The 25950-nt window shown below is 38.6% G+C and overlaps 1 protein-coding gene and 1 long non-coding RNA gene across 12 annotated transcripts in view; one reads left to right on the top strand and one right to left on the bottom strand.

Annotated features, from left to right (window-relative positions):
- Positions 1 to 23450, top strand: part of SMG1 (SMG1 nonsense mediated mRNA decay associated PI3K related kinase) — a 106907-nt gene extending 83457 nt beyond the window's left edge. For 3 of the 4 annotated variants that reach the window (XM_072835911.1, XM_072835912.1, XM_072835914.1), the window contains 17 exons: positions 476 to 648; positions 815 to 1094; positions 1587 to 1859; positions 2090 to 2324; positions 2590 to 2816; positions 5383 to 5533; positions 6030 to 6219; positions 6415 to 6884; positions 7963 to 8100; positions 11167 to 11319; positions 12407 to 12586; positions 13479 to 13706; positions 14730 to 14941; positions 15100 to 15206; positions 16031 to 16210; positions 16291 to 16397; positions 18947 to 23450. In XM_072835911.1, the coding sequence (XP_072692012.1) occupies positions 476 to 648; positions 815 to 1094; positions 1587 to 1859; positions 2090 to 2324; positions 2590 to 2816; positions 5383 to 5533; positions 6030 to 6219; positions 6415 to 6884; positions 7963 to 8100; positions 11167 to 11319; positions 12407 to 12586; positions 13479 to 13706; positions 14730 to 14941; positions 15100 to 15206; positions 16031 to 16210; positions 16291 to 16397; positions 18947 to 19024 (3382 nt within the window). In that variant the 3' untranslated portion in view covers positions 19025 to 23450. The remainder of the gene's footprint in view (positions 1 to 475; positions 649 to 814; positions 1095 to 1586; positions 1860 to 2089; positions 2325 to 2589; positions 2817 to 5382; positions 5534 to 6029; positions 6220 to 6414; positions 6885 to 7962; positions 8101 to 11166; positions 11320 to 12406; positions 12587 to 13478; positions 13707 to 14729; positions 14942 to 15099; positions 15207 to 16030; positions 16211 to 16290; positions 16398 to 18946) is intronic. The other variant, XM_072835913.1, reaches the window with a different exon arrangement.
- On the bottom strand, positions 2606 to 25731 carry LOC140638500 (uncharacterized). Of its 8 annotated transcripts, none has more exons than XR_012035521.1 (6): positions 24338 to 24787; positions 19265 to 19388; positions 15976 to 16195; positions 14646 to 14921; positions 5551 to 5685; positions 2606 to 2843 (listed from the first exon to the last, which is right to left on the bottom strand). It is a non-coding gene; the product is annotated as an uncharacterized lncRNA (long non-coding RNA). The 8 variants fall into 8 exon arrangements; XR_012035525.1 differs by lacking the exons at positions 2606 to 2843; positions 5551 to 5685 and adding exons at positions 24801 to 25000; positions 25420 to 25731 and having other exon boundaries at positions 12591 to 14921; positions 24338 to 24493; XR_012035526.1 differs by lacking the exons at positions 2606 to 2843; positions 5551 to 5685 and adding exons at positions 24801 to 25000; positions 25138 to 25279 and having other exon boundaries at positions 12591 to 14921; positions 24338 to 24493.
- Positions 25732 to 25950: the final 219 nt, after the last annotated feature.

The following is a 25950-nucleotide window of genomic DNA, read 5'->3' as shown; positions in this document are numbered from 1 at the left end:
GGCTGCCCCCCCCCCTTTTTTGAGGGGTTTGGGTTTCTCTGTACCGTTTGTGTCTGGATCCTTATTCATTAGTACAGTGGCAATTATTTTATCCACTTTGCTGAATTAAGCATTAAACAGAATGATCCAAGTTGAATGAACCTTGTACAGAGCCAGGTGGTCAGTAAAGGGTAAATATGCAAATGCCACACACTGTGTGAGTCTCTGGGATTAAAAGGTCTGTCATTTACACTCAAAACCTGGTAGGTGTGCTGGTTGTTTTTTTGTCTGTGTGGTGGATTTTGAACATGTTTTATTTAAAATGTTGTGAGTAGAGTTGAGAGAATTATGGGCAAAAACAGAGAAGTAAGGGACATTTGAATTATGCCCTTAAGATTGAAAAGGAGCTTACCAGGCAACCTCAAGTATGAGCAAAATCAAGGTTATGAAATTAAGTAGAAGGAAGAGGCAATTAAAAAATATTTCCTCTTATTAGGTATTCTGAACACACTCAACTACAGACTCAGCAAAGGGCTGTACAGGAAGCAATCCAGGTGAAGCTGAATGAATTTGAACAGTGGATAACGCATTATCAGGCTGCGTTCAATAATTTAGAAGCAACACAACTTGCAAGTTTGCTTCAGGAGATAAGCTCACAAATGGACCTTGGTATGGGTTGATTTATCTTAGATACACATGTTGAGCATGTGAGTTAGATACACATGTTGAGCATGTGTATTTGTGTGTTTATGTGTGGGGTTCTGGTTTGTGCTCCTTTCAATGACTGCTGGTTTGGAATAGTTTCACTGTGATTAATAATCTTTTTTACCAAAAGGTCCTCCAAGCTATGTGCCCGCAACAGCCTTTCTACAGAATGCTGGCCAGGCGCACTTGATTAGCCAGTGTGAGCAGCTAGAGGGAGAAGTGGGCGCTCTTCTCCAGCAGAGGCGTTCAGTGCTCCGAGGTTGTCTGGAACAGCTGCATCACTATGCAACTGTAGCTCTGCAGTATCCAAAAGCCATATTTCAAAAACATCGAATTGAGCAGTGGAAGACCTGGATGGAAGAGCTCATCTGTAATACCACAGTTGAGCGCTGTCAAGAACTGTACAGGAAGTACGTTGATCACATTTAATTTTCTTTACTTCTCAGGGGATTGGAAGCAGAGTTGTGTTCAAATTATTATTTTATGTATATAGTATTTTATTTTTCTGAAAGAAATGGTTGATGGATGGAATCTGAATGGGGGTCTCTTTTTTTCTTGGTTTTAAGAGGATTTGAACTCCTGTTTTCCCTTATAAGATGGTGTGTTTTTTCTAATTAAAATGTGTCCTAGTGTCAGAGTGATGGGATCAGGGTAAAGACAGCTAAACTGCAACATTGAGCTGTTGCTCACAAAAAAGTTGTCTTAGAAAATTTACTTGAAAAAATAGTTTACTTGAGCTCTTGAGACTTTTTCTTATCTGTAAAAATGGAAATCATGGTTTCTACTATTTAAGGTTTGAGAATCACAGACAGTATTCCATATTCCCCAGTGTAAAATGCGAACTTTCTTTACAAGCAAGAAGTGCTTATGTTGTATACAAGCACCTCTCTCTGTTTGCATAGATACGAGATGCAGTATGCTCCCCAGCCTCCACCAACAGTGTGTCAATTCATCACGGCCACAGAGATGACTCTGCAGCGGTACGCAGCTGACATCAACAGTAGGCTTATTAGACAAGTGGAACGCTTGAAACAGGAAGCTGTTACTGTGCCTGTTTGTGAAGATCAGTTGAAAGAAATTGAACGTTGCATTAAGGTTTTCCTTCACGAGAATGGGGAAGAAGGATCTTTGAGTCTAGCAAGTGTTATTATTTCCGCCCTTTGTACTCTTACAAGGTGAGTTAACCAACTTTGTATTGAGACCATTTTGTTGTCTTGAAAACTTTCATGCTTATTGAGATTGCTTGTGCCTTTTGTTTAATACCAAACTTAATGTATTTTTTTTACTTTCATTAGTCTCACTCACTGTTATAGCTGCTTTACTTCCCTTCAGAGTTTGAGGTATCCACTTTTGTGTGTGAGTATAGCTGAGTAGTTTTCATTGTACAAACACTTGTTGCATTTAGGCGTAACCTGATGATGGAAGGTGCAGCTTCAAGTGCTGGGGAGCAGCTGGTGGATCTGACCTCTCGGGATGGAGCCTGGTTCTTGGAAGAGCTCTGCAGTATGAGTGGGAACGTCACTTGCCTGGTGCAGTTACTGAAGCAGTGCCACCTGGTGCCACAGGACTTAGACATTCCGAACCCAATGGAAGCTTCTGAGGCAGTTCACTTAGCTAATGGAGTTTATACCTCACTTCAGGTGAACACTTTTAAATTAGTGTAACATTGATAAGTTTGTTTTAGATATTGAACATTTATACTTATTATCTCTGGTTCAGAAAAGCAATTTGACTTTTCCCCTTTTAATGTTGCTTAATCAGTCACTTAAAGGTCAGTGTGAGGTTTGTAGCCAGAAGTTGGTTACAGTTGCATAAGTTTGTTCTTAGTACATGGCATTAAACCTCTAAATGTATAACTTACCTTAACTCAGAAAACATTAAAATATATTTCTCACATATTTATAGGAATTAAATTCAAATTTCCGGCAAATCATATTTCCAGAAGCACTGAGATGTTTAATGAAAGGAGAATACACGTTAGAAAGTATGCTTCATGAGCTGGACAGTCTTATTGAGCAGACAACTGATGGCGTTCCCCTGCAGACTCTAGTTGAATCTCTTCAGGCCTATTTAAGAAATGCAGCTATGGGACTCGAGGAAGAAACACATGCTCATTACATCGATGTTGCCAGGCAAGTGAATGGTAGCTGTGCTGTTTTCTTGCGAAGGAGATAGGAAAGCCAAATAACAGTTTCTGAGCTCTTACTATACGTAAGTTTAGTTGTAATTTTACAGCAGATATAGTTACTTAAAAATATTTACCTATATTTTTAAAAAGTTTGTTTTTGGAAAAAATTACAGATTCATAGGAAGTTGTAAAACACATATGTGCAGGGATGTCTTATGAGGCTCCATCTTTCCTGCAGTGTTAGCACTTTGCATACCAGTAGTACTATGGTCACACTGTGGAGTTATGTCGGTACAGTCAGCAGAGATTCCTGAGATTGCACCAGTTATACACATGCACTCATCTGGGTGTGTAGCTCCATGAATGTTTAGCACATACACACATGTATACTTGTAATGTGGTTGCTTCATGATACGTGTGCTACACACACACAAAGTGGAGTGTAGGAGTTTTAAACCAGCCCTCAGAACTTCATGGGAGCATCTGAGCCAGTTTAGTTAATGGAGTACACACCTCACTTGAGGCGAATGCTTCTAAGTTTGCTTAAACTTTTTAAGTTTGTTTTAGATACTGAATATTGTGGTTTTTCATCTCTGAAATCCAGAGAAACCATTTGACTTTGGAACCTGTAAAGGTTGGGCTGTTCCTCCAGCTATGCACTCTACCCATAGCTAAGCTGTAAGCCCCTTTATCTCTGGTGACTCAAGACCTCTTTCTTTGGTATTCTGGTGTCAGATTTGCCCCAGAAAGTATAATTGAGAGAGTGGAAATGGATTGACCTACCGTTCTTCCTCCTATGACAAAATACAAAGAAAAGAAAATAGAATAGTATAATGAACTTTCTTTTTCCCACCTTTGGCAATTATCTGCACTTGTTTAAATTGTTTAAACTATTTGTCTTGTTTAGATTGTACTGTCCTGATTATTTTGAAGCAACTATCTTCATTTTTGAACATACAGGAAGTATATATATCTAAAATACAAATTTAGTTTTCTTAATTGCAGTGCCGTTACTTCACCCAAAAAGTTAACAATAATTCATTAATGTTTTCCATTATCCGCATTCAAAACTTTCCTATGTTTCTTTATAATTATTTCACCATACAGTTTAAAAGAATGAGTGCAATTATTATAGCATAAACTAAACATCAATAGATGATTTAGATTATTTGCATAATAGCTTTATCATTTAAATTTCTAGCATTATTTAAACATTTAGATGCTAAATCTATATACCTTTCTTTCTCACAAATTTCAGCCCTCATTTATCTCCCCATGATAACCTAATTCAGATTTTCCTTACCCGCAAATGGATGATTACTCTTCATGTGTGATTTAGGTAACAAACTTCATGCCTGGTTCTGTTACAGCTTGTTTGTACCTTGTTTTGGAGAACCTTTGATCATCTCAAGGAAAATTGTATACCATCTTGTAGCTCTTTTTTCCATTAGAAATTGCCCTGGTTAGCCTTTTTAAATTCTCTTAGTAGTCGTATAGTTATTTCTGTATGTGTGTGTGATAAAGTTGAAAATCCGGTTAACAGGGTCACCTTGGTGGCTCAGTGGTTGAGCGTCTGCCTTCAGCTTAGGGCATGATCACAGGGTCCTGAGATGGAGTCCCACATGGGGCTTCCTGCAGGGAGCCTGCTTCTCCCTCTGCCTGTGTCTCTGCCCTCTCTTTCTCTCATGAATAAATTTTAAAAATCTTAAAAAAAAAAAAAAAAACAGATTTGGTTAACATTAGTAACAATAATACTAGTTGTAGGTACTAGGAATGCTATTTTTGATTTTTTTTATATAAAATGTTCAGAATAGTGTCTGGATACATAAGCCACTGTGTAAGTCTTAAGTTGATGATATGCTTGGTGAATTTCTGGAGACTTAAACTCAAACTATGCATTATTCAAAACAAGTGTGCCACAAATAGCAGGTTTTTGAGTTTGGGGTCTGTATGTAGTTGGCTGTTTCATGTATGTGACAGTGGTGTGAACATACTTGACAATTTTTGTGAAGTCCTCTAGCTTTAGAATTGTGTGATTCTTGACATTTATTGGGGTTTGTATTATTTTACATTCTTTGTGTTGAGACTATAATATATAGTTCTTTAAAAATTGTCATAATCCAGGTTTGCATAAAATTTGATCACATGAACAATTACTAATACTGAATTGGAACCATTAACTTCATATTATGATGGCACTACATATCATTTTATCCTAACAGTCTTTCCTGCATGCAAAAAGACTTCTTTTCTAGGGGTGCTTGGGTCAATCAGTTGGTTAAGTGTCTGACTCTTGATTTCGGCTCAGGTTGTGATCTTGAGGACCTGAGATTGAGCCCTGTGTGGGGCTTCACGCTCAGCAGGGAGTCTGCTTGAGAATTCTGTCCCTCCTCCCACTCTGGGTTCGTTCTCTCTCTCTCTCAAATAAATAAAATTAATTAAATAAAATCTTAAAAAAGATTTATTTTTTTAGATTGCATGCTAGCTGTGACTCTTACTGACCTTTTGTGTTCTCCCCCAAATTTATTACTCTTCACTTAGGATTTTAATTCCCTTTTCTTTTTCTCTAGAATACTACATGCTCAATATGGTGAATTAATCCAACCAAGAAATGGTTCAGTTGATGAAACACCAAAAATGTCAGCTGGCCAGATGCTTTTGGTAGCATTTGATGGGATGTTTGCCCAAGTTGAAACTGCTTTTGGCTTATTAGTTGAAAAGGTAAATATTAGGGGTACCTTGGGTGGCCCAGTCAGTTGAGTGTCTGCCTTTGGCTAGGGTCATGGTCCTTTGATCCTGGGGCTCCCTGCATAGTGAAGAGCCTGCTGTTCCCTCTCCATCTGCCATTCCTCCTGCTTGTGCTCTCTTGCTCTCTGTCAAATGAATAAATAAAATCTTTTTAAAAAGTAAAGAAGGCAACCCAGGTGGCTCAGCGGTTTAGCTCCACCTTCAGCCCAGGGTGTGATCCTGGAGACCTGGAATCGAGTCCCACGTCGGGCTTCCTCCATGGAGCCTGCTTCTCCCTCAGCCTGTGTCTGTGCGTGTCTCTCTCTCTCTCTCTCTCTCTTTCTCTCATGAATAAATAAAATATTAAAAAAAACTAAAGAAGAGGTAAATATTGATTTTATGAGTACTGATTTAATGCACATGTGGTAAAGTAGTTCACTGTGTGAAAAGTAGAGAAAGGAACTTTCTTTTCTTTTTTTTTTTTACATAGTTAAACAAGATGGAAATTCCCATTGCTTGGCGAAAGATTGACATTATAAGGGAAGCCAGGAGTACCCAAGTCAATTTTTTTGATGATGATAATCACCGGCAGGTGCTAGAAGAGATTTTCTTTCTAAAAAGATTACAGACAATTAAGGAATTTTTCAGGCTCTGTGGTACCTTTTCTAAAACTTTATCAGGTAATCTTTCACATTTAAACATATTGGATTTGTGTAGAACTTTAGAAGGGGGTAGGGATGGAGCAGGCTTAATTGTATGCTCATACAGTCTAGTTTTTTTTTTTTTTTTTTTTTTTTACAGTCTAGTTTTTAAATAAGCATTATTATTACCTTATTTTACTTTGCATGAAATACTTGAAAATTTTCCTGTTTTAGGTTCGAGTTCGCTTGAGGATCAGAATACTGTAAATGGACCTGTACAGATTGTCAATGTGAAAACTCTTTTTAGAAACTCCTGTTTCAGTGAAGACCAGATGGCCAAACCTATAAAGGCATTCACAGCTGACTTTGTGAGGCAGCTCTTGATTGGACTACCGAACCAAGCCCTAGGACTCACCCTCTGCAGTTTTATCAGTGCCCTGGGTGTAGACATTATTGCTCAAGTAGAGGCAAAGGACTTTGGTGCTGAAAGCAAAGTCTCTGTTGATGATCTTTGTAAGAAAGCAGTGGAGCACAACATCCAGATTGGGAAGTTCTCTCAGTTGGTAATGAACAGGGCAACTGTGTTAGCAAGCTCCTATGATACTGCCTGGAAGAAACATGACTTGGTACGCAGGCTAGAAACCAGTATTTCTTCTTGTAAGACAAGCCTGCAGCGTGTTCAGCTGCATATTGCCATGTTTCAAGTAAGTATTTCTCTAATGTGTTTTTCTCTACTCTAGGAATTTGAAAACCTGGGGGAATTAATATAAAATAATACAAATAAAAAAAATTTAAACATCCTGAATTGTGCCAGCCCACAGCAAACCCAGCTTTTTAGCATTTTGGTATCTTTGTCCAGTTTTTCCTTGTTTCTGTTTCCTGTAGTTGAGAGTATTTTGTGTTTACACTTTGCGACTTCTAACTTTGTTTCCATCCATGTGGTATGGTTGGTATTATCTGTATTGTTAAGTTTTATCATGAACTGATTTCTTTAGCTCATAAATTAAGAAAACTAATTTATTCACATTTTGAAATTATTTTATGTTAACAGTCTGTCTAGCACATTGGAATCTTTTTGTTATTTTTTCTTCAAAAAAAGTTGACATTTTTATTGTCTTATACATTTTAGAGTTTATTCCCTTAAAATATTGACAACTGAATGGAAAACATTATATCCTTACAGTTTTGTTGATCTGAACAAATGTTCGTCATTTTAAGCCCTAAGTACAATATATTACTTTTAATTGTAGCCCAAATATCCCTTAAGCCTTCTGGGGCCTTCCTTAAAACATACAAGATGACTTGCTCCTCTTTGAGCAGTTGCCTGCCCCTTTCTACAACTTCTAGGCTCTCTGGAGAATTCTTTGTTCTGTACTGCTGCCAGCATTTCTCTTAATCACTTGCTTAGCCTCACGCTGGATAGACTGTGCCTCTCCACCCACCATCCACCCATGCCTTTTCCAACCTCTTAACTGGAGATAGATATCTTTTGGGGAGATTGTATACTAGACTTTTATATACACTTGGAAACATCTTCAGAATTACTACTTAGTTGTTGCATATCACTGATCAAAGAAATTTATCAGCCATTCTCTAAATTAGGAAATTTTTCACCTGGTTGTGATTCTTTGTAATGTTTCTGCTGTTAGACTTCTCTGCTTACCTCGCTTTGCTGTGGCTGGGTTTTTTCTCTTCGCCTCAGTCCTAATTCCCACCTCCCCTCCTTTTATCTAAAGATTATTTTTCCTGCTGATTTTATTAAATTGTTTTTTCTTTGAACAGTGGCAGCATGAAGACCTTCTTATCAATAGACCACAAGCCATGTCAGTTACACCTCCTCCTCGGTCAGCCATCCTAACCAGCATGAAAAAGAAACTCCATACTCTGAGTCAAATTGAAACTTCAATTGCAACAGTTCAGGTGTGTTTTGTCGGACCTTAACTTGCAGCACATTTACTTTCAGAAATGACCTATGCTGTGAGGAGGTGTTCAGTCTATGTACACGTCTGTCCTTGGCTTACTTCTTGTTCACTTTTATTTTTAATTTGTATCTTTTTTTCTTCAAGTAACCAAAACTAACAGTAGCAGCGTATTTTTTTTTTTTTTTTAGCAGTGTATTTTGAACCAGGAATAGAGACATACTACACATTTCAGGGTTTTTTGTTTTGTTTTGTTTTGTTTTTCTTTAAGATTTTAAGATTAAAAAAAAAAAGATTTTAAGATTTTATTTATTCATGATGGGGGCGGGGGCAGGCAGAGAGACAGGCTGAGGAAGAAGCAGGCTCCTCACAGGGAGCCCGATGCGGGACTTATCCCAGATCCCAGGATCATGACCTGAGCCAAAGGCAGGCGCCCAAACTGCTGAGCCACCCAGGCATCCTAACACTTAGTTTTTCTGAAAGGCTTACTATTCATATCTAAAAAGCTTAGGCATTTCTTTTATTTCATTTTGAAAAGAGCAAGGGTGGGGCAGAGGGTGAGAATCTTTAAAAAATATTTTTATATAAATTCAATTAATTAACATATAATGTATTATTAGTTTCACGTAGAGGTCAGTGATTCATCAGTCTTCTGTGATACAGTGCTCATTACATCAGTCATAAGCAGGCTCAGCATGGAGCCAGACGCAGGACTCAGTCTCATGACCCTGAGATTATGACCTGAGCTGAAATCAAGAGTTGGGCATTTAACTGACTGAGCCACCCAGGCACCCTAGCTTAGGCACTTTTTATCTCTGTTATATAGTTAGTGATATTTTATGATGTCAAAGGCAATAGGATATTTTTCTATTACAATTTTTTTGTCATTTCTGCCTAATATTTAATCTCCCCTCCCCCTTTCAAAATAAGAAACAGGTCTTGATAATGGTTATATATGTCTTTGTATTGTTTCTCTTTTTATCTCATGTACCCCTTATATCTCATGTAACTGACATTTTTCTGTTCATTTTACAAATTAATGTTAGTATAAAATCAAGTATAATCACTTCTGTAATTTTTACATTTTTAATGAAACTTTTCTGGAGCTCACTTTGAAGATTGAAATATATTTTCTCTACAATATATTAGGGCTAGGTTTCAATATTGGAGAGTGAATACCTGCCCTTTCTGATTTTAGGGGTGTGTTTCTGTCAAAGAAAGAGGGAGAGGGGATCCCTGGGTGGCGCAGTGGTTTGGCGCCTGCCTTTGGCCCAGGGCACGATCCTGGAGACCCGGGATCGAATCCCACATCTGGCTCCTGGTGCATGGAGACTGCTTCTCCCTCTGCCTATGTCTCTGCCTCTCTCTTTCTCTCTGTGTGACTATCATAAAAAATAAAAAAAAAAAGAAAAAAAAAAGAAAGAGGGAGAGAAGTGCAGGAAAGACAGGATGTGAATTCCTCCACCTAAAGTGGTGAATAAATAATGAAATAACTTTGTTATGTAAAACCTTCCTTGTCATGAGTTTATAAACTTTTGAATCTGGGAAAATTTGATTTTTGTCTTTTGTAATCAAAAGTGTAGATGGATTTTTTAAATTAAGTTTTTTATTTTAATTCTAGTTAACATACAGAGTTCTATTAGTTTTAGGTGTACAATATAGTGATTCAACAGTGCTATTCATGATTTGGTGCTCATTGTGAAAAGTGTACTCTTTAATCCCCATCATCTCTTTCACCCCTCTTCCCAACCACCTCCCTTCTGGTAACCACCAGTTTGTTCTCTAAAGTTAAGAGTCTGTTTCTTTGTGTGTTTCACCTTTTTTCCTCTTTGTTCATTTGTTTTGTTTCTCATATTCCACTATGAGCGAAATCATTTATTTCATTCTCTGAGTGACATTTCACTTAGCATTATATCCTCTTAACTCTCTTTTGTTGCAAATGGTACATGGATATTCTTATAGATAAGATAGTAGCACTTAAGTGCATTAGGAATTTGATGTAGCACTGTTTTTCTTTTTCTTTTTTTTTTTTAAAGATTTTGTTTATTTACTCATGAGCAACACAGCGAGAGAGAGAGAGGCAGAGACACAGGCAGAGAGAGAAACAGGCTCCATGCAGGGAGCCTGCTGGGGGACTTGATCTCAGGTCTCCAGGATCACACCCTGGGTTGCAGGCAGCGCTAAACCGCTGTGCCACTGGGGCTGCCCTGTTTTCATTTTATTAAAGGCTACTTTATTTAGGGATGCCTGGAGGGCTCAGTGGTTGAGCGCGTCTCTCTTCAGCTCAGGGCATGATTCCAGTCTGGGGACCAAGTCCCACATTGGGCTCCCTGTCGGGGGCCTGCTTCTCCCTCTGCCTATGTCTCTGTCTCCCTCTGTGTTTCTCATGAATGAATAAATAAAATATGTATATTTTTTAAATGAAGGCTTCTTTAAACATGAAAATCTTGGGATGCCTGTGTGGCTCATTCTGTTGAGCATCCACCGCTTTGTTTGTTTGTTTGTTTTTTAAAGATTTTATTTACTTGACAGCACAGGCAGAGGGAGAGGGAGAAGCAGGGAGCCTGATGTGCTGCTTGATCCCAGGACCTTGGGATCATGATGAGCTAAAGGGAGCCGCTTAACCGACTGAGCCACCCAGGCGCCCCTCTAACTCTTGGTTTTGGTTCAGGTTGTGATCTCATAGGTTGGCAGATTGAGCCCTACATTGGGCTATACCCTCAGTGAGGAGTTTGCTTGCAAGATTGTCTCCCTCTGCCTCTTCCTCCTCTATCTCTTGCTCTGTCTCCTCTTTTTCTCTGAAGTAAATAGATGGACTTTAAAAAAAATAATTAAAATCTGCAGATTTTAAGACCAACTGAAAGCCAGTTCTTACCTCCCCAGACATATTTAGCCTTAAATATTCAAATGAAATCAAGATTAATTCTAAAAGATGTATGTTAAAAATGTTTTCTAAATTATGTATGTCTCATCCTGTTTCTTTTGAATCTGTCTTGTATTTATATAAAATCCTCACCAGGAATTGGAGAGTGTGAAATATTCACTGATGTTCTTCTGGCTTTTATAGGAGAAACTAGCAGCACTTGAAGCAAGTATTGAACAGCGACTTAAGTGGGCAGGTGGTGCCAACCCTGCACTGGCACCTGTACTACAGGATTTTGAAGCAACAATAGCCGAAAGAAGAAATCTTGTCCTTAAAGAGAGCCAAAGAGCAAGCCAGGTATTGTGACCCATGTGTGCCATCTTTGTTTTCAGTTATGGGATTCTACAATTGATGGGAGTTACATGTGGGATAACTAGAGGTAGCTTGAGAGTCCACTCTCTAGTTCACAGTACTGGAAATAGAGTCTGATAGGCCTTGGTTGGAAGGGCATCCCTTAGGCTGAGCTCACAGCCAGTTATTTCCATATATCTTTACTGTCACCTAGCTAGATATAAAATGGGTTCAGCCTTTGTTGGAACATAAGGAGTTTAATTCCATATTTGTCTAAGGTTCTCTTTATGCAACTAAGGTGACCCAGTGGCAATAAAATGTCTTTATGAGCTTGTGTTCTGTCAGAAGTTGTGGATTAACTTCGTTACGACTGGGGGAAGGGGACAAAAGCAAAAAAAGAAAAAAAACTATTAGATAGTTTTCCATCAGGTACAAAATTAGACTAATACAGTGATTCCCATATTCTCATAACCAATTAAAATTTAGTGATCAACTTATGTCCTATTTTATTTCCTCATACTTCCAGTTTTTCCTTTCCCTCCCATTTTTAATGAAATTCCAAACGTATGATTTTTATCTGTAAATATTTCAGTATGTATTTATAAAAGTAGAAATTATTTACATAATCACAGTAGTATTATAATATTTTTTTAAATGTGCATAATATCGTCATACATTGAAGGTCATATTTTGTGGTCTTACTGTAAGGCTAGGCAAGAGTAGAAGCAGAAGGGCAGTGTTCCAAATTGAAATTTGGACATAGCACTAATAAATTGCAATTGAATATAACAGTTTTATTGTGAAGTAAATTTTCTACCAAAAAGCAAACATGTAGAAGATACTTTTATATGAATGTACTTAGGTGATTTTAACCATCTCAGATCTAATAACATTAGCCAAAACAAGGTGCATTTATTCATAGCCTTTATTAGGATTAGATCTGTTTCCTAAAAGAGTCATTCATAACATTTTTTAAGGACCAGTTGTGGTCCTGAATTCTGGAAATGAATTCTGGTAGTATTTTTTCATGTCAGATTAAAATTGCATTTCTTCCCTGACTGTGATGGGTCCATTCCTTTTTACCTCTTTATAGGTCACTTTCCTCTGCAGCAATATCATCCATTTTGAAAGTTTACGAACTAGAACTGCAGAAGCCTTAAACCTGGATGCCGCATTATTTGAACTAATCAAACGATGTCAGCAAATGTGTTCATTTGCATCACAGTTTAACAGTTCAGTCTCTGAGTTAGAGCTTCGTTTATTACAAAGAGTGGTGAGTCTTTTTTTTTTTTTTTTTTTTTTTTTGAGTGGTGAGTCTTGAATCTTGATATGAGAGTAGAGACTTGTGGATAAAAATGTTAAGGCCAGTGTCATGCCCTCAAAGCCAATGTAATATAGTCAGTTTACATTTATATATAGTGTGTGTACTGTATATAAGATACTGTTTGAGGGACATAATGATTATATCCAGGGACACCTGGCTGGCTTGGTCTGTGAAGCATGCAACTGTTGATTTTGGGGTTGTGAGTTTGAGCCCCACGTTGGATGTAGAGAGTACTTTAAAATCTTAAAAATTAATAATGATGATTAAATTTTGCTCTTAGTCCCCAAGGAACCTATTGATAATAAATAATACAATGAATTAAAAAGTTAAAAGGATTCTCAGAGCTACAATTGGCAGTACTGTGGAGTTTCAGAGGGGAGGAGGAATTCAGTGTATAGCAAATGACTTAGACGCACTGATAATAGGGTAGCAGACAAGGGCTAGTGGAAGGACAGGAGGGTTGAGTCCAGAAATAGAAAGTCAATAAATTTAGTGTTTATATTTTATGGGAAAGTTTTAGACTATGTATTAATTAGGAAGTGTCTTTTTTAAAGAGTGATTTACACGGGTTTAGGGTCCTCGATACAGATCATTTTTATTATTCTAGATATATATTTTATGTCTTTGAGGATTTATTCCTGTATGATTATGCAGAAAAATTAAAAATCTTTATATTTCAGAAATTAAGTTATTGTTAAGTACTATTACGTACATAATTAGTTCATGATGCAGCAAATGAGGTTCTTTGTGTGAGCTTGAGTTACTAAAACCTTTTGATCGTGGTGATGAAGGATAGAATCTTATTCCATCTGATACTTACACAAATGCTTATTTTGTTTAGGACACCAGTCTTGAGCATCCTATTGGCAGCTCTGAGTGGCTTTTGTCAGCACACAAACAATTGACCCAGGATATGTCTACTCAGAGGGCAATTCAGACAGAGAAAGAGCAACAGATAGAAACAGTCTGTGAAACAATTCAGAATCTGGTTGATAATATAAAGACTGTGCTCACTGGTCATAACCGGCAACTTGGAGATGTCAAACATCTCCTGAAAGCAATGGCTAAGGTAAGACTAATAATACTGGCACACAATTAACTCCTTCCTTTCATAAAATTACAAGTAGTTGTATTTGGGAAAATAATGATATAAACAAAACAACTTCTGTCAGGTCTTATCTTCCAATTTGTAACTGAGTTTGTGTGTGTGTGTGTGTGTAAGATTTTATTTATTAGAGACAGAGAGAGGCAGAGACACAGGCAGAGGGAGAAGCAGGCTCCATGCAAGGATCCTGAGGTGGGATCCTGGGTCTCCAAGATGAGGCCTTGGGCTAAAGGCAGCACTAAACCACTGAGCCACCCGGGCTGCCCTTAATTTGTGTTTTTAACTATTTTTGTTTTGTTTTTTAAATATTTTATTTCTTTGTTCATGAGAAACAGAGAGGCAGAGACACAGCAGAGGGAGAAGTGGGCTCCCTGCAGGGAGCCCGATGCGGGACTCGATCCCAGGACCTTGAACCGATCCCAGGACCTTGAACTGAAGGCAGGCGCTCAACCACTGAGCCACCCAGGCATCCCTGTTTTGTTTTGTTTTTAAAGCAGGTTGTAGTATTCTGATTTTGTACCTTAGAGAAACTGAATGTTAGACTGATTCATCCAAAGTCCTGTAACTTAACAATAGACCCAAAACTTGAACATAGCCTCAGAGTGTTTTGATCTCCAACATCTCTTTTCCCTTTCAACCCTTATTCTGAAGCTCATAAGAGTTTGCCTCCAAAATGAATGAAATATTGTCTCTTCCCTCCAGTATCCTACATAATCTACATAGTAAGGCAACTGAACCCCCAGAAAAGACTAAATAACTTCATCAGTATAAAACAGTAAATCATTTAACTTGAGGATTTGTTTTCACTTGAGTTTTTATCTTGCACTGAAAATAAGATTCCTGTAGAAAAGGAGTTAAAATGTAATAAATGGATTATTAAACACATATTTGAAAAACACTTACTGGTTGTTACTCAAAATTGACTGTGTTAGGAGTTACTATTGAAACAAATACCGTTTCTCTTAATCATTAATATATCAATTCTAGGATGAAGAAGCTGCCCTGGCAGATGGTGAAGATGTTCCCTATGAGAACAGTGTTAGGCAGTTCTTAGGTGAATATAAATCATGGCAAGACAACATTCAGACGGTGCTGTTTACATTAGTCCAAGCTATGGGTCAGGTTCGAAGTCAAGAACACGTTGAAATGCTCCAGGAAATAACTCCCACCTTGAAAGAACTGAAAACACAAAGTCAGAGGTAAGAATGTGTTCTGGCTTAAATTTAAAATGTAAGCAAGATATCTGGTATAATAATAAATTTTGTTTATTTAATTCATCTAATTTTTTCAGTTTTCATATTTGTAAGTAGTTATCTGGTGAGATTTCATAAATAAGCCATTTTATTTTGTATTTCAGTATCTATAATAATTTAGTGGGTTTTGCATCACCCTTAGTCACCGATGCAACAAATGAATGTTCAAGTCCAACGTCATCTGCTACTTACCAGCCATCCTTTGCTGCAGGTATGACTTTTCTACTTTAAAAAAGACCCGAATCTTGATCTGTTAATAATCTACACATAGATGCTAAGCTAAGATGCTTATTTATACTTTGAGTCTAATATGTTCATAGTCAACGCTTTTTAAAAGGGTTTTCTTAAACTGTTAAAACTCAAACTGAATGAACACATTTTGGCTTAATTTTAAAAGTACTTGTGTGAGGAAGTAGAAATACATTATGTTTAAATTCTTTTTAAATAATTTATGACTATAAAATATATGCTTGTCAGGGAAATTTTTTTAAAAATAGGAAAATTTATGATTTCATTCCAGTTAGAGTAGAACCATTACACATTTTTGTTAGACTTGTGTGTATGACTGTGCGTGCACACACACACACAAATTGGGATCATTCTGTGAATGCAGTTTTTGTTGCCTTTTCCCATTTAATATTAAATTGGTAATTTCCTTGTCATAAAATACTCTTTTAAAATATGACTTAATATCCAAATTTAATATGCCATTCTGTGTCTTTACCATATTAATCCTACATTAATTGGACAGTCAACATATATACAGTTTTTTGATAGTACAACAAGCAGTGAGCATCATTGTACAAATTTTTGAATAGCTCTTTAAGCTATATTTAAGAGGACAGTATCTATTTCAAGGGATAAAGACTAAGGTTGTAAAATCCTATTTATTTTCCCGGCTATGTATTTGTAGTTGATTGAGAGTGCTCTCCTCTTTGTCTCCCTCGTCTTCGTTTTTACATGTGAATTGAGCTACTTACTCTTTCTGGTCTTCTTTTTTACATGTGAATTGAGCTATCTACTCTTTCTCTATAGCAGTCCGGAGCAACACTGGCCAGAAGACTCAGCCTGATGTCATGTCGCAGAATGCTAGAAAGTTGATTCAGAAAAATCTTGCCACCTCAGCAGATACTCCACCAAGCACCATTCCAGGAACTGGCAAGAGTGTTGCTTGTAGTCCTAAAAAGGCTGTCAGAGACCCTAAAACAGGGAAAGGTAATCAGTTAGAATAAGGACACATTAAATATTTATACAAAGTGGTGGTTTGACTTATGTATGTTTCCATTGCTTCACAGCTGTGCAAGAGAGAAACTCCTATGCAGTGAGTGTGTGGAAGAGGGTGAAAGCCAAGCTCGAGGGCCGAGATGTTGATCCGAATAGGAGGATGTCAGTTGCTGAACAGGTCAGTGACCATTTTTTAAACTTGATCCACACATTTTAATGCTGCTGAAAACAGTATAGGTTTAAAGGTACCTCATCCATATCCTTGGTGATTCATCCACAAAATGAAGAACTGAAATTTATTTTTAGAATTCAGAAGATTTTTAGCAATGGTAGCTCTGGAGTGGACAATAAATATTCACCGTTTTAAGCTGACTCTACCCATTTAGCACATTTCTTTTTCCCCAGCCCTCTTCTAACAGAAACTTAAGGTGTGCCGTGTGTGTGTGTGTGTGTGTGTGTGTGTGTGTGTGTGTGTGTGTGTCTCTTCTCCACCAGAGAGCAGTTAATTTGCATTTTAAGTAGGAGTATCTGAAGGTTTCCAGTGAAACCAGGTTGAAGTTTTGGATGCAGGAATAGTATCTATAATGTGTTTGGGGGTGTCAGTTTTTCTGAAGTTATTACTCTGAAATTTTCTCATTAGTGTTATTAAAAATATATAAATTTGAGAATGAATCCCCTTTTATTTTGAAATGTTAAGACCTATAGAACTGTTGTAGAATGCTCATATGCTCTACCTAGACCTAGTAAACCATTTGTTTCCCTACATTTGCTTCATCTTTCTGTGTATGTGTGATGCATACATCTTTTTTCAGAACCATTTGGGAGTTGCAGATACAACACTTGATGCCTAAATACTTCAACATATGTCTTAAACAAAAATAATAATAATAATTATTATTATTATTATTATTATATATTTTACTTATTTGAGCGAGCATGAGCAGAGGGAGAGGGAGAAGCAGAATCCCCACTGAGCAGGGAGCCTGATAGGGGCTCCATCCTAGCACCCTGGGATCATGACCTGAGCCAAAGGCAGACACTTAACCAAGTGAGCCACTCAGGTGCCCCATAAAACATTATTATTATTAACTGAGGAAACTCAACATTGATGTTATTGTTGACTGTTACCTAACATGGAGTCCATATTCAGATTTCTCTAGTTATCCCCAAAGTTCAGGATAACTTTATGGCTTAGTCCTTGTTTTTTTTTAACCCCTTTGGCCCTGTCTCCTCCCCTCCCCCAGCCCAGCAAGATCTAGTCAAGGCTTGTCTTGCATTTCATAAATACTTGTCTATGTTTAGTTGCTTTGAATGTCTAGAACAGTTACTGAGGATTTCCTTTTTTTTCCCCCACTTTTATGACATTGACCTTTTTGATGTGTCCAGACCATTTTGTAGAACATACCTCACTTTGTATTTGTCTGATATTTTCCTCATGATGAGATTCAGAATCAGCAATTTTGGCAGGAATACTATATCAATGATGTATCTTTGTGTGTGCTATCTTTCTCTTATTAAGTTAGGTCATTTGGTCGAGGGTAGTGTTCTCCTGAATTCTTTACAAATGCACTACCTTTTCTTCTGTGGGGTTAAAATTTGAGACTGTGAATATCCTGTTTTCTAATGTTTTTTAACATCTACAATTCAATTTTAACATAAAAAAAAGGTGTTTTTTTTTTGTTTTTTTTTTAAACAGTGACAGCAAAACACCATTACATTGCTCTGTAGAACCCGAAATACTATTTTCTTAGAAAGTGCCAGGTTTGGGAAAACACACACACACACACACACACACACACACACCCCAAAATAAAACACATAGGTAATAATGAGTCAGGGATATTTTCTTTTTTTGTTTGTTTTTTTTTTAGTCAGGGATATTTTCACTTCAGAAGCATTCTTATGACTTTCATGACTGTCTTTTTTTTTAAGATTTCATTCATTCATTCATTCATCTATTTATTTAAAGATTTTATTTATTTGAGAGTGCATGCAGTGGGAGGGGGCAGGAAGCCGACTCCCCTATGCTGGGCTCTTGACTTGAGCCAAAAACAGACACTTAACTGACTGAGCCACCCAGGCACCCTATAACTGTCTATCTTTAGCTCTCTGTCCATTTGTTTGAAGGAAGCTTGGCTTTTGTGCTTTTTATTGTGATAGTAAATTTTATATGAAAGAGAGTTAACAGGCCTTCTAGGAGTGGGTTAAGTATAGAGATCATGGTGTACAACTTTTGACATAAGTCATGACTTCATTCAGCAGCGATATATTGAGCATTTAACATATAATTAGGCCCCTTGGATTCTCTGGATATAGAGATGATTATATTTTTTTACTATAAAAGAAAATTTAGCTGAGTCAGAATCAATAGGTATTCGTTGAGCACCCAGCTAGATTTCAGAATCAGCTATGCACTTTTTTTTTTTTTTTTTTTTACACTGCTTAAGCATTTACTTAGTGACTTCATGTGTTTAACCCCAAGAGCACCTTGGGGGCTCTGTCTTCACCTAAGGATTTACAAGGTTTAGAGGGATTGTGACTTTGCCAAGACACACATTTTGTAAGCTATGGAATTATGAGGGAAGCTCAGGTTACTTCACCTTTCCACCATAGCAACTATAGCATCCTTTGGGTATTTGAGTGGTTAGAAACTCTTAACTCCCAGAATTCATATATGTCCTTTAAAGGTCCACATGTTTAAAAATATTCTTCTGCCTACTTTTACAGGTTGACTATGTCATTAAGGAAGCAACTAATCTAGATAACTTGGCTCAGCTGTATGAAGGTTGGACAGCCTGGGTATGAATGGTGAGACAGTAGATGAGTCTGGTTAAGCGAGGTCAGACATCCACCAGAATCAACTCAGCCTCAGGCATCCAAAGCCACACCACAGTCGGTGGTGATGCAACTGGGGGCTTACTCTGAGGAACCCTAGGAAATCTCGGTGCGCTAGGAAGTGAATCCTGCAGGACAGCTGCACTCAGGGAAACGCCCAACACCATGGCCTGCAACCCCAGGGTCAAGGGTGAAAGAAAGAAAGCTCACCGCCTGAACATGGAGATTGTCTTTCTGCCACAGAACAGCTGCAAACGTGTCAGGAGGTTAGCTGCAGAAAGAAATCGGGATGCCGCGGAGCACAGAGTGATTTGGAACTCCATTCCACCTGACCCTGTGTGTACAATCCAGGAAAAAACAAACCCCGCTCAGAAACAGAGAAAACTGGGGCCGCGAAGAAATCACAGCCAAGGAAGATTTGATGCATTCAGATTCTCATGTAACACTTGTTGCTTGGCAACAGTACTGGTTGGGTTGACCAGTAGGTACAAAAAGGCTATGCGCTAAGAATTTCAGAAATGGACTGGAAATGGAGAGCTATGTAACAGATACACTACATTGGAAGAACTTACTTCTGAAATGAAGGGAAAAAATAACCTACCCATCATCCTCCTCCCCAATCCCACACCATCTACCCATTCCCCTTTTACCTGATCCAGTAGATTAGCCATCTTTCAAATTTACTTTTATTTCAATCCTTATATTGCTTTCATATACTTCCATCTCGATGTTGTTAACAACTTATATTTGGAGTGATAAACAGAAATTTCTCCAAAACCACTGATAATATGGAAAATTCAAGGATTGTTTAAAGGTCTGATGATCACATACAAAATGTAATTCTGGTTATTTAAGTCGTTTCTGTGATTCTATCATGTACAGTTTCCAGAATTGTCACTGTGCATTCAAAAGTAATGAATCTAACAGACATTTGATTTAATGTACACTCCCCTTTGCTTATAGTGTGCATTTTTGGGAGGTCATTCAAATTTTCCCTCTTCTGCAATTGCTGCAATTGCTGTAGTTTCTTTCATAAAAAGTAGCTAATCCAATGTAATCTTTTACCTTTTTAAAAACCAGAATAGAATACCTATTAGAGTTTTACATTGTTGATGACAGATTAACAATAAAGTGATGTTCTGGTGGAGGTAGAGTGAAATGCTTTTTAATTCAGTTTTCTCATTTAGTTTACCTGGCATTTTAGGACATGTACATGAAACATCAGCAAAATGAAAACCACCACCATCTTTTATTAAGTTCAATTATTAGTCTGTGAAGTACTTTACTTTTTGCACAATTTTAATAGTTTGCTGTGAATTCATGATCAAGGTTTCCTTAAATTCAGTATTGCATCTCAGTACTGTAAGCTGAATTGTTGATCCAAAATCAAAATCCAGACTAGAATAGGATTCATAAAATCACGTATCGACACAGAATAGAACAAAATCTTGATTGAGTACGTTTTTCCTGCATTTTAGGGATTAGGACTGTGATCATTTCTGGTTGCCAATCTTCACAAACTTAAGGGTATTAAGGAAAAAATTCCACATAGCTCTGGCCTTTTCTGTATTCTGATTGTCACATTAATCTATGATCTTTACATGCCCATGGGAGAATGCATCTCAGTATCAGTGCTTTTCTAATACTTAGGCAAGTATTGCAAGAAAGGTGGTATTTTCAAATACCCATGTGTCTAATAGCAAGTTAAGGAACCTAGTGCATCAAATTTTATTTTCTTCACTCATTTGAACCTTATTTTCACAATCAAAACAACCTATCTGGAATAATAATGCCATATTGTGTCATGCACGCTGCTTTATTTCCTAGAGGCTGTGTGGGAGCTACTACATTCATCACTTGATTACCTCTGCTCTCTCAAAGTAAAAGTCTTTTCAGCCACATTCTTTATTGTCGCAAGGAAAAACTTTTATCACGGTGATAAAACAAGTTCACACTAGTTTGTCCCTACTGGTAGTATTCAGAAATTGCTTTTTCTTTGGTAAAGAAGATAAATGAAATAGGTGAATTTTATTGCCTGTGAATTTCAGGCTTCAGAGGTACCTGGCACCTTATCCAAGCAAATACAAAACAGCTTTATATCAGAAACATGTGCCTCTGGTAAATTATCCATCACTTTTATTTTAAAATGGTCCCTCAGAGAACAGTGTGGCATATACATGTTTGGTTGTGGGGCAGAATGTGAATAATTGAGGACTTCAAAGCTTGCTCTTTACTGCACTCTGGATAGTAAGACCCCAGTCTGTACAATTTGGCTTCCTCTAGGAAGTCATTCTGCCAAGTAGCCTTGGCTTTTTGAGCTGTCGTAGGCAAACTCCACAGATTTAATCACCGGTGAGAGGCCCAGGTGATAGAGCAGCTTGAGAAGACAGGGCTATATTTGGGGGATTATCTTGTAAAATAAAGTTTAGAGTGCTGTCCTTACGAAGTCATACATTTTTGAGGATACAAAATACCTGTGGAAAACCAGGGATCTGCTCCTCTCTTCTTCTCTTTCTCAGATTCAGGGGGTATAGAATAACCTACAACCTCTTCTTCAATTTAGAGTACCCTTGGAAATTGAAGTTTATTTTAAGTGTTTTGTTGTCTTTTTCTAAAATTGCCTGAATTTTAGTTGATATCTCTACAAAGCTCTGAAGGCTTAGTTTATGGAGCTGTGTGTATTTCTCTTTTAGTTTTTCTTTGGTGTGTCTTGCAGGATCTCCTTCTTTCCAGTCATGAGTTAACATAGTTTGCTAGATGATTATTAACATTCTTTTGTGTCTGGCATTTGGAGTGAGTTCTTTTTTGAACTATGTGAGATTTCTGTGTGTGAACTGATAATCAAGCTCTTGATCTGCTTCCCTAAATTGTTTTTTTAGAGCCCAAACCCCAGGTTCAGGGTGAGGGTTTGTAATACAAAGAAAAACTTCCATCACTTCTGCCCTTAACACTTGCCACTATTACCTACGCTTAGTATGTAGTTTTCTTAATATTGTTCATGTTTGGTGTTATCTGCATTGTTTTTTTTTTTTTTTTTTGTTTGTTTGTTTGTTTGTTTTTTTAATTGTGGTTGTTCTGATGTGTGAAACTTAAGGAAAGAGCCATTAAACAATGCCGAGCAGGGCAATGCAAGTACAGCCAAATATTAGAGTTGATGTGCAATCTTAGGTCCTTTTAAATCTGGGGTATTATAGGCAGTACTTTAAATTGAAAAGTCTTCCTGGCCTATTATCCTCCACATATTTGTAATTAATCTGGGGGCTTACTTGTTTTGGCAGTACTAATATCAAAGGAGCTGGTTCTTCTTTTTTCCTAATTCTTTTCATATTAAATGAAGCGCCTACAATTAGCCTGTTAGTCCTATTCATAAACATCAAAAATCAGTGAATGTTTTACTGTTAGCACATGTACTTTTTAGACAAAATCAGATGAATGTGAAAACCAGTGACCTTCCATTCTCTATTCTTGGGCTTGTCAAATGTCAGTAATTTAGAGCTAGGGCTTTCCCCCTGAAATCGAGGTAGACTATGTAATGTAAGGGTCACTTAAAGAAGGCAGATTTTATTTTTGGTATATGGGTTGTAATAGAAACATTCCTCCTATGGGGAAAACTAGCTTAGCATTACAAATTTTTGCAAACATTCACTGCAGAAGGGGAATTCCATTGTGTTATAAACCCTAAGGATTTGTTGCTCTTTTCCTGCTTTTTAGGCCTGGGTAACAATCTTACCATCCCTTATTTACAAAAGAGCAAATGGACTCTGAGAAGCTTTATAGGTTCACGGGTTAGTTGTACAACAGGAACACTGTAGAGTCCCCTGCTTTCTATGGGAATTTGGGCTAACTAGGGAAAAGCTGTTTGTTGTGCTAATGTAAAATTGTCACATAATTAGTTTTTTGAAGATGGTAAACTTAAGGAATTGCATGTTATTCTGAAATGCAGGCTTTTAGAATGTTTTTCTTTCAAAACAGGCTGATTTTTCTTTTCCTGAAGTCCAAGTTTCCGCTCCTCTTTAAAATTCCCGTTGTCAGTTATTTTTCTGGTTTAAATTTCTCTTATATTTCCACCTGTAATGTCAGTGGCAACATCATACTTGTTAATTTACTTTACCCTTATTATACAAGCAAATTGAGTTGAACTGAATCTTCCTTGTCCTAGTAACATTGTATAAAGTGGCTTCTCTGTACAAAAGGTTGTAATGCCTCCTGATGGATATAATTTTGTGATTGTATTTAAGATTAAAAGTTGAATAAATCACACCAGCTTCCTGAAAATGTTCATAATGCATCTTTTGGAAAACAAAAATACATGCCTACTTTGTGCATATTTGCATTAACACAGCAAAGATTGTATGAACTACGTTTTTCAGAAAATAAAGTCTTAAAAGACATAGCATTTAAGCTCTGAATTTATTGAAGATAGGTTCTAGAAAACTTACTTTTGGAATATGGGTAGAGTTCTTTTTTATTTAATAACTCCAAAAAATTTTTTAAAGCTTAGTTCACAATGTAATTTTTTAAAGAAAGATTTTATTTTTAAGTAATCTCTACACCCAATGTGAAGCTTAAATTGAAAACCCTGAGACTGAGTCTCATGATCTACTGAGCCAGCCAGGCATCTCCCCTAAAAATAATTGTATTTAAATCCTCAAAGTACTATAGTGGTTTTGAGCAGCAGTGAAAATTTTATTTCTATGGGTAAGTTCTATTAAGGTGTAATTTATTAAGCTTAAGTTTGTCGGTATTTAAAAACAAAACTGGGACGCCTGGGTGGCTCAGCAGGTGAGCATCTGCCTTCGGCTCAGGGCATGACCCAGGGAGCCTGCTTCTCTGCCTGTGTCTCTGCCTTCTCTCTGTCTCTCATGAATAAATAAAATCTTTTAAAAAACCAAACCACAGAACGTTATTGACACGTGTATTCAATGAAAGCTCTGAAGGAAGATAGAATTAAAATGTTTGACTTGTTTTAAGTATCTGGGAATCAGATTGCATTTTGTGGTTGCTAGATCATTATAAGATGATTTAATGTTAACTGTGTTTTCATCAGGCATCTTTCCAAAAGATCCTGTCCTGTTTCTGTAGTACAAAAAGCTCAAAGCACTAAGGGTAGGTGTTTTTTTTAATAATTGGACCAATTGGAAGTTTACAGAAAGAACTTGTAACAGTTCTTCTGGGCCGTGAAGTTGCAAATGGGTCTGGGAATGCGTTCCTTGAGTAACAAAAGTACTGGGGAAAGGGGAACCTGTGCTGCTACTAGAGTTGCTTCAGTTTTTTCCACCTTACCTCAGTTTCACAAGCTGGTGTTGCAGTCTTAAGTTGTACATGGGGAGCCTGGTTGAACCAGAAGCATTTTGTAGCAGAGGCTGATTTCCCAAGGTAGTAATGTCACTTTTAAAGCTTAAGAATTCTGTGGCTTCTTTGGAAGGAGAGGTTATGCGTCTATACACCAAGATTTTGCAGTCAGTGCTTAGTATGTTCACTACGTGGCTGCTGATTAAGACCTTTTCATTTTCTTTTGAAGAGGGAGGGGGAGGGCCTGTTCTACAAACTTCACAGCTTTAAAGGCTCCCCAGACGCGATCTCTGTATCTATCCACGGCCTGCATCTTACCTACAAAAGCCTAGTTTCTCCCCAAAGTGGCACTTTATTGAAGAGTCCCCTTCCTTCGCAAAGGCCTTCTTCCCCGTCTCCCCGCCCCTACCCTCCGACATCGTGGTAAAAAGTCACACCCTTCCCTGAAATTCACCGAGCTCTGGAGCCGTGTCCTCTCAAACTCTTAGGAACCTGGGTAGTCTCTTAAAGTCACGTTTGTGGCATACTACAGGTCATCATAAAGAGGACTTAAAAGGCCGGAACGTAAAAAGCCACGGTGAGGTCTTCCGGAAACCTCTCTGATCGGGTCCACAGGTCAATGTCCCATTTATAACCACTGGCATGGTTTCGTTCCTATTACGGAAAACCAAAAAAACGCTTAATGCATTTTGAAATCCTGCAGAGAAAAGACGTGGGAGTCATTCGTCTGGTGCTAAACTGCTTACGAATCCACCCCACCCCCACCCCCACCCCCGAGGAGGGCGGTTTACCTCCTTGCTTAGCAAGACCTCTCATCTCAGGAAGGAAGGAGGTTCGGTCAACACCTGACCCTTCACGCGGAGGGGCGTCGTCGTCTCCTAAGCAACCCAAACGCCCCGCCCCGCCCCACCCCACCAAGGAGTTCCCTTGGAGACGCCCACGAAGAAGCCGACTTTGGAGAAATTGGTGCTTTTCCCCTCCCCACCCCCACCCCCCACCCCCCGTGTTGGAGAACTAAGCCCAGATTGCGCTCCTCCTCCCCCGCCCCTTCCTCCATCCAGCTAAGGCCTTACTCCTGATTGCTTGCACGCGGCGGACTGCCCTTTCCTCCCGGGGTGGGCACGAGCGTCCGAGCCGCGGGGCCGGGGGAGGGGGAGGGGGAGGGGGACGGGGGCCCGGCCGGGGCGGCCCGAGCGGCGAAGCCACCGAGTGGCCGCGCGGGGGCGCAGCGAGGGCCACCGATCGCAGCGAGGTCGGCGTCACCGCGCCGTCCTCCTGATAACGCGGGGCGTGTTTTGTTTCCCCCAGGACTAAATCCCGAGAGCTAGCGCGGCGGGGCGGCCACCGCGGGTCACGCAGCCCGGGACCGGGGCGCGGGGGGGCGGGGCCTGCCGCGGCAGTTCAACCGCTCCCGAAAGGCCTGGGCGGGGCGTCCCACAGCTCCTGGGCGCTGATTGGCCGCTCCTTGTCCCCGCCCCCTCGGCCTGCGCGGCCTCGGTCTCCTTTGACCCCGATTTCAAGCCATGCGCCGGGCCGCGGTTGGTCGGGCCGCCCCGGAGCTTGAGTTCAATCCACCCAATGAGGAGCGGGCTTCGCGGGGCCTG

Source organism: Canis lupus, chromosome 8 (assembly GCF_048164855.1).
Source record: "Canis lupus baileyi chromosome 8, mCanLup2.hap1, whole genome shotgun sequence".
Taxonomy (NCBI): Eukaryota; Metazoa; Chordata; class Mammalia; order Carnivora; family Canidae; genus Canis; species Canis lupus.
The sequence above is the reverse complement of the archived record's forward strand: the minus strand, read 5'-3'. Positions and strand labels throughout refer to the sequence as shown.